The sequence below is a fragment of the Heterocephalus glaber genome, unplaced genomic scaffold (assembly GCF_053883595.1).
Source record: "Heterocephalus glaber isolate CG9 unplaced genomic scaffold, H.glaber_assembly_v1.0 deba00001504, whole genome shotgun sequence".
In the NCBI taxonomy this organism is placed as follows: Eukaryota; Metazoa; Chordata; class Mammalia; order Rodentia; family Bathyergidae; genus Heterocephalus; species Heterocephalus glaber.
Genome location: NW_028258324.1, coordinates 12,747,913 through 12,768,026, shown reverse-complemented (window position 1 = coordinate 12,768,026; position 20,114 = coordinate 12,747,913). Strand labels below are relative to the sequence as shown.

Sequence of the window (20,114 nt, the reverse complement as noted above, 5' to 3'; positions counted from 1 at the left end):
CATCTTAGTTCATCCTTCTCTTTCTAGTAGAAAGGAAACCAGGCTTGTCTTTTGAGGTATGCATCTGCATATTCTGTACTTCTTTTGGGCCAAGGAGAGGAGAGGGTGTTGGTTACATGCTGAACAGGAGAAAGTTTGGAGAAATTGCTTATCTCTTTTTTTAAAAAAATGTAACTTTTGAAGTTCCATTTTGCAGTGCCTGTTATAATTTGAGTTAGGTTCAACTGCCTTTGAAACAAGGTGACAAAATCTAATGATAATCAAGAGCCCATACTGTATTTATTTTTTTCTTTGAAAAATTAAGTTCACTCTATAAAACAGAATTAAGCTCAAGTTTATAGAAAAACTGAAGAAATAAAATTGGCATCAAGATGTGAAAGGCTAGTTTTAGATTTTCCAATAAAATGCTTCATACTTTTGAAAATCTCAGTTCTTAAAAATTCTATTTAAGGCTGGGCATAGTAACACATGCCTATAATTCTAGCACTCAGGAGGCTGAGACAAAGGATCTCAAGGTTGAGTCCAGCCTGAACTACATACAGACACTATAAAACTATGAAAGATGTTTTGTGGCACAAGTGTCATGAATACCTTGCCTCTATCATTGATCTCTTTTGTTGTCTAAACTATTTTTTAAATTTTTTGCTTTAAAGTATCTTAATAAAGGTCCACATTTAGTTGTTTTTTTTTCTGGAACAAGGGATTGAACTCAGGACCTTGCGCTTGCCAGGCAGGTGGTGGAACCACTGAGCTAAATCCCTGGCCCTGTAGAACTTATTTTGAATGAAAGGCTTAGAACAGTCAAATAAATAATGATTCTAAAATAGTAATTTAAAGTACTTCAATTTTTTTTTTTTCTCGTGAAAGAATCTTGCTATGTAGTTCGGGCTGGCCTTGAACTCTGTAAGTAGCCCAGGCTGGTCTGAAACTCCACAGTAATCCTGCCTCAGCCTTCCAGTGCTGATGTTATAGGTGTGCATCATCACTCCTTTCGAATTACTGTGTAGTTGCAGTTTAAAATGAAAACCGATAAAACAGTGTATCTATAAAAGTCATGTTTCTGTTTTCATTCCACCCCCTCCCCTACCCCCCGTGCTGAGGAATGAACTGAGGGCCTTGCACATGCTTGGGAAGTGCTCTGCCACTGAGTTACATCCCCAGCTCTATTTTTTTTTTTATTGACAGAGTTTTGTTAAGTTGCCTGGGATGACCTCAAATTTATAATCATGCTATCTCAGCCTCCTGAATAGCTTGGAATGCAGGGATGTGCTATTGTGCCTGGCTTGCCTTCTATATTTGTCTAGGTGAACTTTGAAAAAAGAAAAGATTGCTATGTGGAAAGTGAAAAAAAAAAGCCTTTGGTCAATTTGCTATCATGTCATACTTAATATGTTTTTTAATACCTTTTAGGACAGTGGTGATTATCCCCTTACCATGCCTGGACCCCAGTGGAAAAAATTTCGTTCAAACTTTTGTGAATTTATTGGAGTCCTGATTCGACAGTGTCAATATAGCATAATTTATGATGAGTATATGATGGACACAGTAATCTCCCTTTTGACTGGTTTGTCAGACTCCCAGGTCAGAGCTTTTAGACATACAAGTACCCTTGCTGGTAAGTAAGCAACATTTTCTTTCCTTTTCATCTAATTCTTCTTCTAATTAAAACTTTCTTTAGATCAAATGTTAATTTCAACTGTGTTCCTGACAACATGTTCTTCCAAGTTTATCTAAATGGTTTGCCTATGAATAAAAATTGAAAGTATCTCACCAATGTCAATAAATGTCTATCTAAAACAATGTCAATAAATGTCTATTTAAATGTTTAATATCTTCTTTCCTTATTTTATAACCACAGAAATTTTAAGAGACCATTATACCATACTTTTTGATAAACCCATTATAGTAGTTTTTAAAATAGTAGCTTAAATTCGAGGTTTACATTTTTTTCCTCTACTTAATTGCTTTGCTTTATTGCTTATCATTATTGTAGGTAAGTGTATAAATATTTGTGTATATTTTGGAAATAATTCTGCTTAGTAAGAACATTCTTTCAGCTACTGCTGTATAACTTAGATATGTCTAGGTAACATCTCTAACGTCAGTTCATTCGGATGTGCTATAGATAATCTGAAGGATTGACAGATTGTAGTTTTCTCTTTTGCTTTATTCTCTTCAGAATTATCTTGATAACTTGTCAGCCAAGTATATTCCTTTTTTCCTTGCTTCTTTCACAAGATACTTTTGTTAATTTAGCAATTCTGTTTTCCTTCTATGACTTTAATTGTGCTTACCTAAAATGACATTTTTCATTCATTTTATGGAGTGTGCATGTCTGTGCACATATGTGAACATAAGCATATTTAAGTACTCGTAATATTTTTATTAGCCATAACTTTGTCTTTGTTCATCTTTATTATTGCCATGGGCTCATTAGCTGCATTTTATCTTACATTCAATATCTTGTTTACCTAATTTATTTAAAGCATTGTTTCTTACACTTTAGCACACATCAGAATCTACTTCAAGGCTTGTTGAGACAGATTACTTTGCCTCCCAGAATTTAGCAGTGATATTGATCTGACCGTAGTGGCATATGCCTCTGATTTCAGCACTTAAGGATGCCGAGGCAGGAAAATCATAAGTTCAGGTCCTACCTGAGCAACATAGCATGACTCTGTCTCAAAATTTTAAAAATGTAAAGGGTTGTGATATAGCTAATTGATGGAGTCCACCTTGATTCAATCTCTAGCGTAGGCAAAAACCAAAAACAACAAAAAAGAAGTAATAATTGGTCTTGGTGCTTTGGGGACCACACGTTACAAACACCTGTTATAAAATTTGTCATTTTCTGGCTTAACCTATTGCACAAAGCCAAATTTGATATTACCTGGAGTCATCCTTTTTTTTCCCTATTTTATTTTTTTCTTATTCCATATAGTTAAATGCATGTTAGTGTCTTATTCTCTTACAGTTCTGTACCGTATACAAAATGTTTTTCATAGTGTCCATTTTCTCATTATTAGGAAGAGAGCAAGATGTTTACCCAGTTTTATCTTTTTTTAAAGGTAAAATAAAAATATTGTTGAAACGGTTTCTTTACAGAAGATACAACAAAAACAGTTTGTTCTGTGCTTTGAGAATGGTCTCTTATTGTTAGGAAAAGAAAGAGATCTTATGCCTAATTGTATATTTTAAAGGGTACTGCAAAAATTTTGTTGATTACCTAAAAATTGTCTAGTGTTACAAATTCTTTTCTAATTCCATCATCTTCAGTATCTTATATATTTGATCTTTGCTTTTTTCTTTTAATATTTTGTTTCTTTTTCATTTTACTTTCCTCTCCATGTACAGTAATGCCCATTTACGTGGTTGTCAGATGCATTGACAGTACAGTGAGTTGAAATAAATAAAACTTTAACATAAGTTAGAAATTTCTTCTGAATTGCCAAAGTTTCCATCATAAAAATTGATTATGCCTTCACAATGACATTATTATATGGTTTACGAAGCCCAAGAGAGAGAGAAGCAACAAAATTAATAGAGTACTGTTAGATACTATCCTGCTGATAGTATTTTGAAATGACAATTCACAACAGAAAAGAAGATAGAAAACTTAATTTATACATCTCAAGCTAAAGAGCAACAGATGCTTCTGTGTATGAGTGATACCTACTTTTAATTCAAAACCCTGTGTGAATTCTGCATATAAAATTAAAGATATACCACATACTCTATAAGAGACACATTATTGTATTATAGAAATATGCAGAATATTTTGACTCTTAAAAACATTGTCTTTATATCAGGGGTATTGTACAGTGGTAGAGTGCATACTTAGCATACATAAGTCCTGATTCAGTCCCAGGATCAAGAAAAAGTAAAAAATCATTGTCATAATATTTGACACTAATTCATTTCCATTTATCCTCCAGTGCCATGTAAATGATGTATTTCTGTATTTGAGCTGCCTGTATTATGATGTTCCATTTTAGTTCTCATTTCCATTGGCTCATTTTCAGTACTTTTATTTTCTCTGTTTATCCCATTTGTTCTCTATGTCAGCTGATTTTGCATATGCTTAAATATTTTCATTATAGCTTTTCTTATACTCTTTTTGAGTTGAGTAGCTCCTCCTTCCCCATAGTTCTTCATTTACCTGTGTTCATGGTAGCTTTTAAAACTGCTTGATGAATGCCATTTTGTTTTCACCTAACCTGTTTTATATCATCATATAGAGTATTTGCATTTGAAGTTACTCTGAAAGATCAGATATCAAAAAAGAGAAAGTGATAAACATGGTTATACTGATTTTTTTAAAAGATAGAACCTGTATTCATTTTCTAAATTTACTTCAAAATATTACTGTAATTCCCAAATATCTACACTAATGATCATATCTTCCAAAGCTCAGCTGTATAAAATGTGCATCAAAGTACAGAGGACTGCTGTGAACTTAATATTAGGCTGGACAATAATTATCCATCTATTCAAGGATTTTTTTATTTTCATCTTTGCCCTCTTTTTTATGGTATGTTTGTGAGGATAGATTAAAAGATAATCATTTTTATTCACTTTGCAGGACAAGTCTTGGGGACTAGATAAAATGGGCAGGAACATTTAATCCTCTGCTTCAAAGACTATGTGCATGGACAGTTACAAGGCAGTTATGGCCAGATATGATTAATCGGCTTTGGAATAAAATGCTCCTTGACATTCCTTATATCTTAGCTGAGAAGAGAGACAATCAGGTTAGTTATTTTGTAGGGTACAGATAATGAGTTCCATAGCTTTATAAGTCACCAAAGTGATCCTATCAGTAGTACTTTTAATCTGTTTTCAAATATCCCCATTTTCTTGTTGTGAATTAACTGTGTCCCTTTTGTCAGTGTTTATGCATTGCATTTAATTGTATATTTTTACTACATTTTTATCAAAAGTTTCCAGCATTCTGTAGTTCTCCCGGTCTACTTATTCCACAGTTGCAAAAATAAGAATTCTCATTTTTCCATTGGAGGTAAACGCTTTAGAATACTTTTTATCATTAAATTGAAATACATTGTTAGCAGTTTTATTTTATATTAGATCTTTTAATATTTCTCTTAATTGGAATTTTAAAACATACCGTCCTATTCATTTGAACCACTCTAATAAAGAAGCTTCATATTACAGTACAGTTTTTGTTAACACTTATTTTTCAGAATTAAGTGACTTTATTTTTGTTCTAAGTACCTATCTCAATTGGACATATTAGAACATAGTTTGTGGCTTTGACTTATATAAGAAAAACATTGTCATAATCATTCTCATGGAATTACAGTCTGATAGTGGGAACACTTTCTCCCAAACTTGGTAAAAATTTAATGTTACCAGAAAATACTCTGGTTTTCTCAAATTCAAAAATATAATGTATAGGGCTCTCTTTGTTTTACCACTTTGCTGTTTGGTATTATGATGATAATAGTATTCTCCACAAATTTTTTCAGAATTACAGTTATTTTTACACATTTGGTTTTAAATGTATGCTAGTACTTTATAAGTTGTTTATTTTGAATTTTTGTTAGCATGAATAATTTTGGTTTAACTTTGTTAGCTTTTGTTATTTTCTCACCTACATAATTTTCTATGATGTTACAAATAGATTAATACTGGCTCTCTAACTTCTAAGGTGAAAGTGTTCGTTTAAACAAAAGACAATTAACTCAAAATTTTTATTGATAATGAATTAGTGATTCTGTTCTAATGTTTTCTAAAATGAATTTGGGAAAAATTAGAACATATGGTCAAGATAATCATGTGGGTAGTCTTGAAGAGTGGTTAAAACAGTAAGTCATTCTCAGATCCCCAAAGGACTAAACATTTCCTTATACTTTATTCAAGACTGTATTATGACATATGGTTGATTTATTTACATATGTTCCATTATTAACATTTCTTAAAAAGATAGCATCTTTGGACCTTTTCTTTGAGTAAAGACATGGCATATGAAATTAATTTGTTTATTAATCATAGGGTGAAAATAATTTTGCCTGAGAAAATTGACGTCTTTTTGCTTTGGCTTTCAATTCATGAAACTGTGATAGTGATTGATACAATGAGTTCTGGAGCTAGACTTTGTAGATTCACATTTCTCTCTGTCTTTTAACTAGTTGGATAACCTTATGCTAGTCTTAAACTTTATTTTGTCTCACTTCTAATACTATGTGCAAAAGATAGTAATAAGATATCTTTCACTAAAAGAGGAGACCTTAGAAGAGTGCCTGAGATTTAATAGACATTATCCTATAATGACAAGAAGAGCTAAGAGTGTTTGCCAATATTTATGCCTTTACCAATAATGTATTAAGTACTTTTTGTGTTATAGTTATAATATACATGGCAAATGGGGAATCAGAAATTAGCAAGTAAGTTAACTTTTAAATGGCTAACATCGTGCATCTTTGTCTTTTGACACTCAGAATCATACTCTATTCATTAAATTCAGTATAAGTCTTAACCAGACAGGTTATTTATGGTTAGGACTTTAAAATATTTGGAAAATTTGTATATTAAAAGGATGGATCACAGAGGTATAAATAATCTTTATCTCTGTATTTCATTTTTCTTAAATTTATTTTTTACGTTTTTCTACAAGTTTTGCCTTTTTATTGGTTTGTACTTTCACCCTTTGTGCTATTTTACCTTGCCATCTTTGTCTTTCTTCTCCATGCTCTGAGTATACAATCTTTTCTTCAGTTTTTTTTAGTATCTTTATTTTTATTTTTATTATTATTTTTTTTGGTACCGGGGATCAAACTTGGGTCCTTCCACCTACTAGGCAGGCGACGGAACCACTGAGGTAAATCCCCAGCCCTTTTTAGTATCTTTAAATAATAAACTTCTAATATTCTTGGGAGATTCATGCGTAATGATTGGCCGTATATCACCATATCATATCCATAAAATCAAGTGTAACCTTAAAATTGGTTTTTTGAGTCTGTAGTATGGGCTAAAGTAATTTTTCAATTTTTCTAACTAAAGAGGTGCATTTTCTTCAGTTTCAATTACTTTCTATTATCAGTTCTGAAAATTAGATTTCTTTTCATGGCCAATTTTTGAAACAAAGAAACATGATTTTTAAAATGCCATTGTAAGCATTTAACTATCTTATATTTGTTAAATTAGTAATTTTGGAGAAATTACTTCTTTTCCTACTTTTTTCATCTGTGTAATATTGGTAATAATAATCCCATTCCCATTTTGGTGCTATTGTGAAATTCAGATGAACTGATTTATATTAAATCTGTTTAACATTACTTTTTCTGTTCTTTTAATTTTTTTAAGTCCTACTTCATTTACTAAAATTTGTCCTTCAATTTATTTGACTTCCCTGCTGTTGTTTAGATCCTTTATCTCTTTTTAAATGCTCCATTCTTTCATTTTCTTTTTCTTAATTTATTCTGTCTTTTTGATGTAGGATATTATCCAGTAGCTTCTAGGGGAATAAAAGGATATTGTGGAAGTGTATATTTGAGACTTTCCATGTCTAATAAGTAGATTGTATCATTTTGTCTAATAGTTTGTCCCAATATAGATTTAACAGATATAAAATACTGTCAGATTGCTATAAAAATTTCTGAGCATTTCAGCTTTGTAGTTACAATGATCTTTCGATAAAACTTTTGTAGTCAGCTACTACTTGCAGACTATATTCTTGAGGAACAATCAAAAACATGTTCATCATTGTGTTTATATCCAGCAGTTAAAATGTAAAAGCTAAATGAAGTATTCTTGGTAGACCCAAATAAACCACTTTCAAAGCCAGTGTCAATATGATGATGGAATTCCACTAGGCTTATTAATTTATAAAATACTCATTAGTAATACTAAAACATTTTAATGAGTACTGTATGAAAGTAACAATATTTTTCAGTTGACTCAATAAAATAGTAATTCCCATGTTGTGTCTGTCAGATGAAATTAGAAGTCTGTCCTCAATGACTGCTTATGTATGGAGTGAAACTTATAGTGGTCTTAATTTTATACATTTAGAAATATTTTACTTCAGAATTAAAACTGTTATATCTGATATTTTCATGAAAATACATTTATCATCTTGCTTTTTTGGTTTTTTGTTTTCTTGTTTGTTTTGTTTTGGTTCTAGTAAGTCAATTTTTTGTTTAGGATGGGAGGAGGGGGGGTTCATTAGGAGATAACATACCTCAAAAGCAAAAGTCACTAAGCTCAAGAGAATTTGTGCCTCATCTTCCACTGGTGAATTCCAGTCAGAATTGATGTGAATTTTAATGCTCTTCAACTCCTGGATCTTCAAGTCAGTTTTGTTTAGAGATGTAGAAGTTTAGATGTTAACCCTGCATGCTCACAACAAGCTTTGATAAATTAATACTGTCCTCACTTGTACAGTTTGAATACCTCAGATCCCTTTTGTCTTTAACCTATTCTCCTTATATAGATTAATTTAAAATACTTTTTAACCTTCATAATATAAATAAATATTCTACTGCTGAAAATGCATGAAACTGCAGAATCACTACCTTTTATTTTGAAATATAAGAATTTTTCTCAGTGTACTGTTTGAGATATTGTATCATAGGAAAGGAAACATTTATTAAATGTATTTCTAAATTGCCACTAACTTAAATACATTTGTTTTCAGGATTTTTGTGTTATACTTTAGTTTAAGGGTAGTAGCCCTTAAACATGAAGTTGGCCAAAATATAGTTTTAAGAATAACAGATTGGTTGTTCATATATAAATAGATCCTTAGATTGATAGATATATGAAGCATTATATATATGTTTACATATGTAATTACAGTGAAATTGTAAAAGAAATATGTGCTCATTTTTAGTTATATATGTTTGCAGATAAATGGATCAGTTCTAAAGCACTGAAAAGATCTTTTTTTATGATTGAACATTCATATCTGGAGATAAACTACAAAGAACAAAAGGAAAAATTATATATTAGCACAATCCCTCTTATTCTTTTACTAGTATTTTTCACATTCTGTCTTAATAACTTTCACAAATATGAATCGACAGATTAATATTTTAGGTTGTATCATTCCTGTTGATCAGATGATGTAAAGCAGAAGTTTGAAAATACTTAATATTTAATAGGGTTTACGAATAAAAATGAACATTTAAAAGTGCATTAACACTAGCTAGGTAGGTAGAATAGGTCAGTTGGAAAGTTATATAAATGAACATAATTTATAGGATAAGCATGTTTTTCATGTTTTGGAAGTTGTACAGCTTGCTGAGCTGAGAAACAAGGTAGAAGACAAACTTGGGAGTAAAGAATGTGAACTGGTTATAAATATTTAAGGGACCTTTTGATACATCTGATTAAAGGTATTAAGGAATTGTATACATAGATCTGTTAGTCAGAAGAGAGGTCTGAACTTGATTAGTGTATTGGCCCTAAAGTGTTTGTACTTGGGAGTGTCGGGAAAAGCACTGTTGATGCTGCTACTTAAATATTTTTGGCTGGTGATAGGATGAGGCTATTTTAATTGGACAGTGTTAAAAAGCCAAATTATTCTCTATTGGGGTAGTGAAATTGTTTTGCAGACGTCTAAGAAAATACGTTTATTTCTATAAATTAAGTATTTTTAAAAATTTAAATTATCCATGGATTATGAAACAAATTGTTTTTTCCCCTTTATTTGTTTTGTAATTTGTAATCTTATGGAAGGTTTGTTTTATAGGTCATTATTATAATATGCCTTTATTTCATAGCCATGAAGCTCATGACTGCTTTGGTGAATGTTGCCTTAAACCTCAGTATTCATCAGGACAATACACAGAGACAGTATGAAGCTGAGAGAAATAAAATGATTGGGAAGAGAGCCAATGAAAGATTGGAGTTACTACTTCAAAAACGGAAAGAGGTAATTTAAATTTCATGGTAACTGTTGAAATTAGTTCTGTACATGTAATAAATAGTAGGGTTTTTTGTTGTTCTCTGTAAAAAAGTTTGTAGTTTTAAAGCCCATTTTTAACCAAGTTATTTGACATCAGCATTTTCAAACAAAGCCAGAATGTTTACCAGTGATTGGCTATGTGCTGGTCGCAAAAGTAAATAGTAGCCCGATCATTTTTTTTTTAAACAAAGTAGTCTAATAGGCTATTCAGAAATGTTCATCCGGCTACATTCTCAGAAAGGAGAGTAAATACTAAAGTTACAACCGAAGGCCTGTCGAGATGCATTCCAAAGCCTGCATATTAGCTGATGTTTAAAGCATTTCTGTGACTTAATTGCTCTGTTCCCACCCCTGCCTTTTAAAATATGATGGAATCAAACCCAGGGACTGACAGAAAGTTAAGCAAAAGCTCTACCACTGAACTATACCCCTAGCCTTTGGTCCCAGTTTTACAATTACATTTTCATATGTTCAAATGATTTTTTGTATAATTTTATACTGGATATTTCAGTAAGAAAACTTTTCATCTCACTGGATATAAGATTTTAGATTTTTAATATTAGCCTATCACATTTCTGCAAATGGAATTGCATATGTATATGGACAGTGTCTTTTAACAGGTGTCAAAACCCAACAAATAGTTACTACCCATACTGTACAAGTTTAATAATGCTCCTGTAACAAAATCAGTTCTTCAAAGACATTTATTGTCTCACGGTTTTAGAGGCTAGCAGTATGAAATCAAAATGTTCGCCGGGCCATGCTCCCACTAAAGTCTCTAGGGTTCTAGGATTTTCTCCTTGCTTCTGGTTCCTTGGTTGTACCAGCATAAATGCAGACTTGATAGGATGTTCTTTCTATGTGGTATGAAGAAGATAGATTCCATCACTCCTTTTTTTGTTTGTGATACATTATAGTTATATTTATCTTGCACAACTGGTACATATTGCATCTTAATCATTTTTGCTTCTCCTTCTTAGGAGTAGCTGGCAAAATTTTGTAGGCTGTTTCCTTTGCTGTGCAGCTTTTAAATTTGATACAGTGGTATTGGTTGATTCTTAATGTTACTTCTTGTGCAGTTGGGGCTCTTTTCAGAGAGTCTTTGCAAGTGCCTATGTCTTCAAGAGTTTTATCTATGGGCTGGGGATTTAGCTCAGTGGTTTCGCCGCCTGCTGCCCAAGTGCAAGGACCCGAGTTCAGTCCCCCCAAAAAAGGAGTTTTATCTATTCAGATTTGTTCTTTATAGGCCACAAGTTATATTGAATTAGGGCTACACCCATGGCTTCACCTTGAAGGGTGATATCTGCCACTACCCTGTTTCCCACGGAAGTCACATTTTGAGGTCTTGGCACTTAGGACTTGAACATACAAAGTTTTGAAAAACATGTTTGAACTCTATGTTATATACCATACTGTGGTGTTTATTAAGTATATTAAGCTTATCTTAGTCTTTATCAAGTTCTGTTGACTGAAATATATGCCTCTTATGAATTAGTTTTTATATAATACACAAAAAGTAATTTTTTAAGCTATCAGTAAGCTGCAACAATTTGAATGATTTACTGTAAAAGTACATAAGGTCCCTGATATGATACGATTTGACTGAAAAATCTTCAGATTTGCAGTGGTACAAAAACATTACACATTTAGTACAAATAGTATTTTGGTATTTAAAATTTGATCTTTTCCCAGGCTAGCAAATTTGTGGTACCATGCTCACACGCTCTTGATGCTTGATTCTTGGCAGCAGTAGTTTACGGTCATCCACATGATCATGATACTCTTTATAGTATATTTTGTTGCCAGCATTTTTTCCATATTTTGTTTTCTGTTTTGCATCATCACATCATGTCTAGGATACAGTTTTTTCATACGGAGTTCAGTATTGTTAGGCTTTTTGTTTGATGATTGTCCAATTTTAATAATTAATAATTAATATAATAATTTAATTAATAGATGATTGTCCTGAGTATAATTTAAGGTAGGGTAGGCTAAAGGATGATGTTTGGTAGGTTAGGTATATATTAAATGCAGTATTTTCAACTTAAAATGTTTTATGAGGATGTAATCATATCATAAGTTGAAGAATATTCCAATTTTCAAATTAAGTAAAATGCGAAATAGCACACTGCAAAAGAATGTCGAAAGGATTTTCTAAACAACTTCTTTCCATACAAGTTTCTTGGGTTAGTCTTATCTTTCTTGGTTGAGATATCATTCCTGATTGACCTGTCATTATATCAAATTTCCTACTCCATCTAAAATATCCATATACTACTACGAATCTCGGTAGGCTGTAACTGAAAGTAGGCCAGATTCCCCAAATCAGAAGGCCTGACAAAAAAATGAAAAGGATCCTAGCCACTAATGGTGGAATGCAGGAAGAAAGTAAAATATTTCAGCAAATATATAAATTTCAGGCAACTTTACCAATCAGAGTTAAACGTTTGAATTTATTTACTACTCAAAAGCAGTAAAAGGTACTGGTACAAAATGATACTCAATGTGGTAGTTATTCTAGTTTGGCCTGGAATTTTCTGTAGTAATATTCAGTGCCATATTTAGTTTTACTATATATACATATTCAGCAATAAAATTCCTTCTTTTCCCAAAAGAAAATGGTGGCGATAGGACTGTGGCCACATTTATACCACTCTACGTTGTTAGTCATTGTATGGTGTGTCCCTAGAGAGAGACAGAATGAGAGGTTCCAAGACCATTGAGTTAAAGCTGAGGAAATAATGGAAGTATTTTGGTAATTTCAAACATCTGTTGCAAAGTGAGAAGGATTGATAACTACTTAAAATGTGAATAACCAGGAGCTAAAAACAACTGAAACTGTTCATTCATCCCAAATAAAATAACTAGTATTTCAATTTATGTTTGTTTTTTTTTTTTAATTTCAGCTACAAGAAAATCAGGATGAAATTGAAAATATGATGAATTCTATTTTTAAGGGTATATTTGTTCATAGATACCGGTGAGTAATTTTCTTTTAATCATTTAGAATTTTTTTTTTAATCTTAAGTGATTATTCTTGGTGGTCAGGATAATTATAAAGCTATAAATCTCTACTAATTATTATTTTTGTTGTTCTGTTTTCTGGAAAACAACTTTTGATATATATGCTAAATAAATGCTGTATGGAGTATATCATACAGCCTCTACTGCTGCCACACTCTTCCAAATTTAAAATATATACTGTTGGAGGCAACCTATGTATTTGGAGTTGTACTACTGAAATATTAATGTGATTTTTAAATTAATATGTCATTAATAGATGTTGCTTATTTTCACATTTTAAAAAAATTAAATACTCTACTTCTAGCCCTATAATACTGTCTTACTAAAGATAAGTGGAAAGACGGCAAAAAAAAGCATCCCTGCAGATAATGAAAGACTGTATCTTTAGTGAAACCATCAACTATATACATATTAACAGCTAGAGGCTGCTAGCAGTTTCCTGTGTGTGTATGTCTGTGTCATACTCCATTGCAAATGAGTTTAGTTTGTTTTTCTGTGGAATATGAAACTTTTTAAAAATAATTTTTTGAGACAGGGTCTTACTATTACTTCAGGCCGGCTTTGAACTCACTATATAGTGCAGGCTCGCCTTGAACTCACAGCAGTCTTCCTGCCTCAGCCTCCCAAGTGCTGGGATTACGGGCATATCTTATAAAATACTAACTACATTATAAAAGCATATTTCACAAAGTACTGAATCATAAACATACAAAGTACTGAATCATAAGCATACACTTCTGTTAATTAGATATACAGATAAGGAGGTATACAGTGGATGCACTGTTGTTATACACACTTGTTACTGTAGTTGGTGAATTAATATTAAAGAGATAGTTTAAACAGGGAAATCATTTGTGTGTGTATGTGTTTAAAACATTGATATTTTAGCAGACTTAAAAATATTAACTCAAAGTATAAAAAGATTTTTTGAAATACAGCCAAGCCTATTACTTTAATTATGGATTGTGTGAATGGAGTTATACATACGCTTCCTTGCATCAACTAAACATGTAACCCACTATTGATGTATTTATTTCAGAAAAGGAAAGAACTACATATATTTTGCATGTAGTCTTTTTTTCTTTTTACTACAACTTCATGAACATATAATTGATACAAAACTACACAGATAAGTACATAAATTGATGAGTTTGAAATATATATCTATAAAAGCACAAGAAAGATAATGATTAAATCTATCATCCTTACAAGGTTTTCCATGGTACTCTGTAATTTATTTCTACTTATCTTCCTGTCACTCTCCTATCCCAGCATCCTCAAGCAATCATTGATCAACTATATGAATTGTGTGCATTTTCTAAAGTGTTAACAAAAATAGAATTATACAATATCTACTCGGGGTTTTTTTTGTATTAAATTCTTTTATTGGTACATTGTAGGTATACAACACAATTACATTTCTCATTGGGAATTGTACCTTTATATAATGCATCTTGGTTCTTATTTTTTCCCCGTTCCTAGCCCTCCACGCCCTCCACCCTTCCCTATTTACAAGACTTTATTTCCATTTTTTCCATTTCTCATCATTTTTTCCTTTCCCTTCTTTCCTTTCCCCTGCGCCTCCCACTACCCCTACCCCTTTGGACCTTTTATTCCTATTTTACATTATCGATTATTCATTCTAATCATTGGTACATTTTAGGTATACAATATAATGACATTCATCATTGGAAAGTTGCACCTTTACATAGTCTCTCTTGGTTCTTATTTTTCACCCTTGCCCAGCCCTCCCTTCAACCCCTCCAGCCCTCCCTAATTACAAAAATTTTGTTCCTATTTTTCCATTTTCTCATATTAATCCCATTCCCTTCTATCCTTTCCCTTAGCCCTCCCACTTCCTTCCCCTTTGCTCCTTTTCTTCCTCGTTTTGTTGTTGTTTTGGTCTGGCTTAGTAAGCAAAATTGGTGTCTTTCAGCATTAAGTTTGTGGTTAGCTGTAAGGTTTTTGTAGATGTCATTTGTTTGGATTGAGGAAGTTTTCTATTTATGTGACAGTATATTTGCAATGTATGTTGGATTTTTATATGTAACTTCTGCATCTATTGATCATTTTTTAATTTTCTAACACTGAATGTGGTAAAATAAGTTGTTGAGTTTTAAATGTTAATATGAATTTATGAATTCCTACAGTCATGATATATTTTAAAATATATATTATTGGATGTGACTTGTTAAAAGTTTTCCTCTAAATTTTTGCATCTGTCTTCAAGACAGATAAATATCTCTTAATTTCATGGTAATGAATTGGTGATCACTTAGGTATCTGGATTATGCTGGCCTTGTATATTTAGTTGCACTGTATTCTCCCTTTAATTTTCTGGAACAGTTTATTTTTAATTGGGTGTTATTTCTTTACATGTAAATTCTACCATTGGAGCTTAGAGTTTTCTTTGTAGGAATGTTTTGTAACTGCTAATTAAATTTCTCAGGTAGGTACAGGACTGTTCTTATGTTTTTAAAAAATAACCTTTGATCTGCTGCCTGCCTCACAAGCCCAAGGACCCGAGTTCCATCCCTGGTACCAAAAACAAAAACAAAAACAAAAAAACCTTTAATAGTTATGTCTTAGAAGAAATTGGTACAGTCATTTAACTCACTGAATTATATTCAACTGTCAGCATACAGTTGTTCATAATATTAGTTCTCTTCTATCTCGTTCTCATCCTCTACCTTGCCTTCCTAACTTTTCTCTCCACTCTTTACCCCCTGTCTGTCTGGTCTGTCTGGCGCTAATAAATTTTATTAACTTTTTTTCTTAAGAAATGACATTTTGATTATGTTGTTTTCCTATTATTTTTCTAGTTCACTGATTTCTGCAGTTTTATTCTTTCTTCTACTTTATTTTCTCAAGATGAAGCTGAGGTACTGAGGTCATTGATTTGAAGTCTTTCTCATTTACTTTATAGTAATTTGCTGCTATAAATGTCTCTCTAAGCACTGCTTTAGTATGGCCCCTAAATTTGGATGTATTGTGTCTTCATTTTCATTCAAAATACATTCTAATATCACTTTTAATTTTTCTTTGAACCATAGGTTTTTAAGTAGTATTCAGTTTGTAGATATTTGATGGATTTCTAATTGGGTGTTCTGGTATTGATTTCTAATTTGTAAAAATAACTATTCAGAAAACATACTTTGTGTGATTTGAATGCTGTTTATTTACATATGTGTTTATGGTACTGGGATTCAACCTAGAGCTTGTCACTGAGCCTCCCTAGCCCCACCTTTTTATTTTTTATGTTAAGGCAGAGTCTCACTAAATTGCCCAAGCTGGGCTTGAAGTTGTGATTCTCCTGCTTCTGCCTGCTGGAGTGCAGGGATTGCAGGTGTGCACCAGCGTGCTCAGCTTGCTTTTAAATGACTTATTAGTTTTATGTCCCATAATACATTCTATCTTGAAGAATATTCTGTTTGCTCTGCTTTTGTTGACTATTCTTTTGTTTGTTTGTTTTGGTACAAGGGATTGAACTCCCGACCTTGCACTTGTGAGGCAGGCTGGGGAACTACTGAGCTAAATTCCCGGCCCAACAAATTGAAATACACATTACGATAGACCTAGTGGCTTAATACAATGCAAACTTTTTTTTTTTTCCTGTGGTGCCAGGCATCAAACTCAGGACCTTGTGCTTGCAAGACAGATGTGGTGCCACTGAGCTAAGTCCCAGGCCCCTTTTATTGACTATTCTATGTCAGTTTGATGAAATTTCTTGATACTGTTGTATAAGTCTTTTCATCCCTTACTGATTTGCATCAATTTATTCCAACAATTTGGTTTTATAGGAGTACTTTTGTATTCTTGATTCAAAACCATATTCAGATATATGATATGGAAATATTTTTCCCAGTCTGTCTGTCTTGTCTGCCTGTCTTTCTTTCGATCAATACTAGGGATTGAATCCAGGGACTTCACCCTGAGCTAACATCCCCAGCTCTTTCTAAACTTTTAGACAAGGTCTCACTAAATCATAAGTTGCTTTTGTTATCACGGCAATGGCGTTTTCATAGAGTGAGTTTGAAAGGGTTTCCTCCCTTTCAGCTCTTTGGAGTAGTTTGAGGAGAATTGACATTATGTCTTCCTGAAATGTTTCCTCAAATACAAGTATGAAGCCATCTGGTCCTGGGCTTTTCTTTGTTGGTAGTTTTTTTTTTATTACTAATACTGTGTATTTCTTGGTTTTGGTCTGTTTAGGATTTCTTTGTCCTCATCGTTAAATTTCTATAGGTCATACAGGATACTCTTAAGTGAAATAAATAGGACACATACATGTAAATACCTAATAGTTTCTCTAGTGTGAGAACCTGAAAGTGCACATAAGGACTAAAAGGTATAGTAGACAATGTGAGATAGGTAGAAAAGGTCCACAGGGGAAGGGGAAGTGGAAGGGGTAGGGGTAAAGAAAGAAGGGAATGGAATTAATGTTAGAAAAAGAAAAACTAGAAACAAAGTCTTTGTAGATAGGGAGGGGTAGAGGGGTTGAAGGGAGGGTAGGGGAATAGGGAAAAAATAAGAACCAAGATGGATTATGTAAAGATGTGAATTTCCAGTAATGAATGTCATTATATTGCATACCTTAAATGTACCAATAAAATTAATTTAAAAATTTCTATAGGTCATTTCTGTCTAGCAATTTATTCGTTTTGGTTTTCTGAGTTGTTGATGTGTAATTGTTGATTATAATACCTAATGATGCTTTGTGTTTCTGTCACATCAGTTGTGATGTCTTCTATTTAATCTCTGATTTTATTTAGTTAGCTCTGGCTCTTTCTCTCTGCCTCCTTCCCTCCCTTCCTCCCTCTTTTTCCCCTCCCACCCTTCCTCCCTTCCTCCCTCTCTCTCCTGGTTTCTTGTTTTTTCAATTTCTCTTATATATAAGCGACTAATTAATTTTGTACTTTGCATATTTTCATGATAGTTATGTTCTTTTGTTTCTTGTCTAGAACTTTTATATATTTCTTTTAGAGCTGTGTGATATATGAAGTCTGTTTTTTTTTTTTGGTCTTGAGAAGAATTTATTTTTTCATCATACCTGAATGTAGCTTTCCTGGGTCTCTTATTCTTGGTTGGCAGTATTTTTTCTTTCAGGACTTTGAATATATCACTGCATTCTTTCCTTGCCTCTAATATTTATGCTGAGAAATCTATTGTTAATTTTTTCAGGATTTCCTTATATGTGACCTGATGATTTTCTTTTGCTGCTTTTAAAATTCTTTCTAGGCTTCTATTTTTGACCATTTGTGCATGTTAGAACTTTTTTGGTCATATATCTTGAAGGAGTTCTGTGAACTTCTTGGATTACAGATATCTGGATCTTTCCCAAGAGTTGAAGTTTTCAGCACTTATTTCATTACATAGATTTTCTGTTACTTTTTTTTCTTTTATGTTTCTGGAATATCCATAATGGAGATATTTGTTTATCCAGTAGTGTACTACAAGTCTTATAGGTTTTATTATTATTTTTTATTATACTATTTTATGTATTAAGATTCAGTGTGCTATTTCCATACATGCATGTAGCGTGCACTCACTAGATCCAGCCTCCCTTTAACTACTTTCCCTCTGACACACATACCAACACACTGTACCAGCCTATATTATTATTCTATATTCAGGTCAATTTTTAAAATTTATCTTTTTTTTTTACATGTCTTGTGTCTGATTTCTTTCACTGAACGTAATATCCTCTAGTTCCTTCTGTTTTGATGCAAATGTCAGGATTTTATTCTTTATGGGTAAGTAATGTATATATACTATATTTTTTTAATATCCACTCATCTTTGATGGGCACCTGGACTGATTCCGTATCTTAGCTCTTTGAATAGAGCCACAAAATAAGGTATGATGGAAAAATACGGTGAATTATTTTCCATGTTATTACAGTAAAGGCATATTGCAATTAACATGGTCCCATCAAGTGGCTTAAATCACTGGTGGTACCTGCCCGAGTTTCCCATCAGGCAACTTTTACCACCGTTGGTACAAATGGTACATACATATAGTCCTGCATATGATAGTCAGGCATATACCAGTGATGGTTTAAGCCGCCTGACAGTGAGATATGAATTACAACCCCATTGTGAAAACATTAATCCCCATCAATATACTCCTTATTTTGAACACACCTGTCCATGACTCTTGCCACTTTCTTTTTTTTTTGGTACCGGGAATTGAACTCACGACCTTGTGCTTGCGAGGCAGGCGCTGGAACCACTGAGCTAAATCCCTGGCCCGCTCTTGCCAATTTTTGAAGCAGCTTTGGAAGTTCCTTTTCATGACCTTCTTTAGTTGCACTGTCATGGCTGCCTCCATGTCCTGGATCGATTGCAGACATGCATTTTTCATGGTCATTTTATCTTTAGGGAAGTACGAGAAGTTGCTTGGTGCTACAACCCTTAAGTAAGTTGGATGAGAATCTACCATGTTTTCATGACCCTGACTTCTGAAGTGCAGATCTCTTAGGCAGTTTGTGTTTCCCTGCAACTATTTGCACAGTGCACCCTGTGTCAGTTTTTGGAGCCACCTGTCAGTGTCCTCAGGTCTCATGAGCATGAGACTACTCTTACGGTCTCATGGAGGTGTCTGACACTTTCTTGGGGACTCACTGGGTTGGGTTTTGCACCAGTTTCCCAGGTGGTATAATAGGGAACAGGCCACACCAGAGTCCCTATCAATATTTGAGCATTACACCTGCAACTTCATGAGATTTCCTGGGGCTAACCTGCTCAAGGAGAGCTATCTCCCTGCTTCCTAGGGCTGTGTATAAGTTAGGTAGGCTGCCTGGCTGCTTTTCTGGTCATCAATAGGCCATGCTTCTGAGAATGGGTCATTTGACAGCTTCTTGTGGTCTTATGAGGATTGGAAGGGCATCCTGTTTGTTTCATATGGGGCCTCAGCAGGACCAGTTACTCAAGGTGGGCTGTCTTAAGTGTTTCCCAGGTCCATGGGAGTGTGGGTGAGGTCACCTGACTAGTTTACAGAGCAGAGTTGCCCAAGCTGCTGGGGGCAGCTGTCCAGATGCTACATGTGACCCTGGGTTGGCAGAGTCTCTTACAGTACTGTGCAGCAGAAGCCTGGCAGAGAAGGCAGAATGTGGGTAGATCTCTTTTATCTAGTGCAGTGTAGTGGTGTGCTATCCTGGCACCTC

At 33.3% G+C, this 20,114-nt stretch overlaps 1 protein-coding gene across 4 annotated transcripts in view; it reads left to right on the top strand.

Annotated features, from left to right (window-relative positions):
- The window catches only part of Stag1 (STAG1 cohesin complex component), a 377,958-nt gene that overhangs the window by 208,799 nt on the left and 149,045 nt on the right, over positions 1-20,114 (top strand). For 3 of the 4 annotated variants that reach the window (XM_021246771.2, XM_087186950.1, XM_013070789.3), the window contains 3 exons: positions 1,411-1,615; positions 9,744-9,895; positions 12,835-12,908. In XM_021246771.2, coding sequence (XP_021102430.1) covers positions 1,411-1,615; positions 9,744-9,895; positions 12,835-12,908 — 431 coding nt within the window. Of the gene's footprint in view, positions 1-1,410; positions 1,616-4,582; positions 4,752-9,743; positions 9,896-12,834; positions 12,909-20,114 lie in introns of those variants that run through there. The other variant, XM_021246907.2, reaches the window with a different exon arrangement.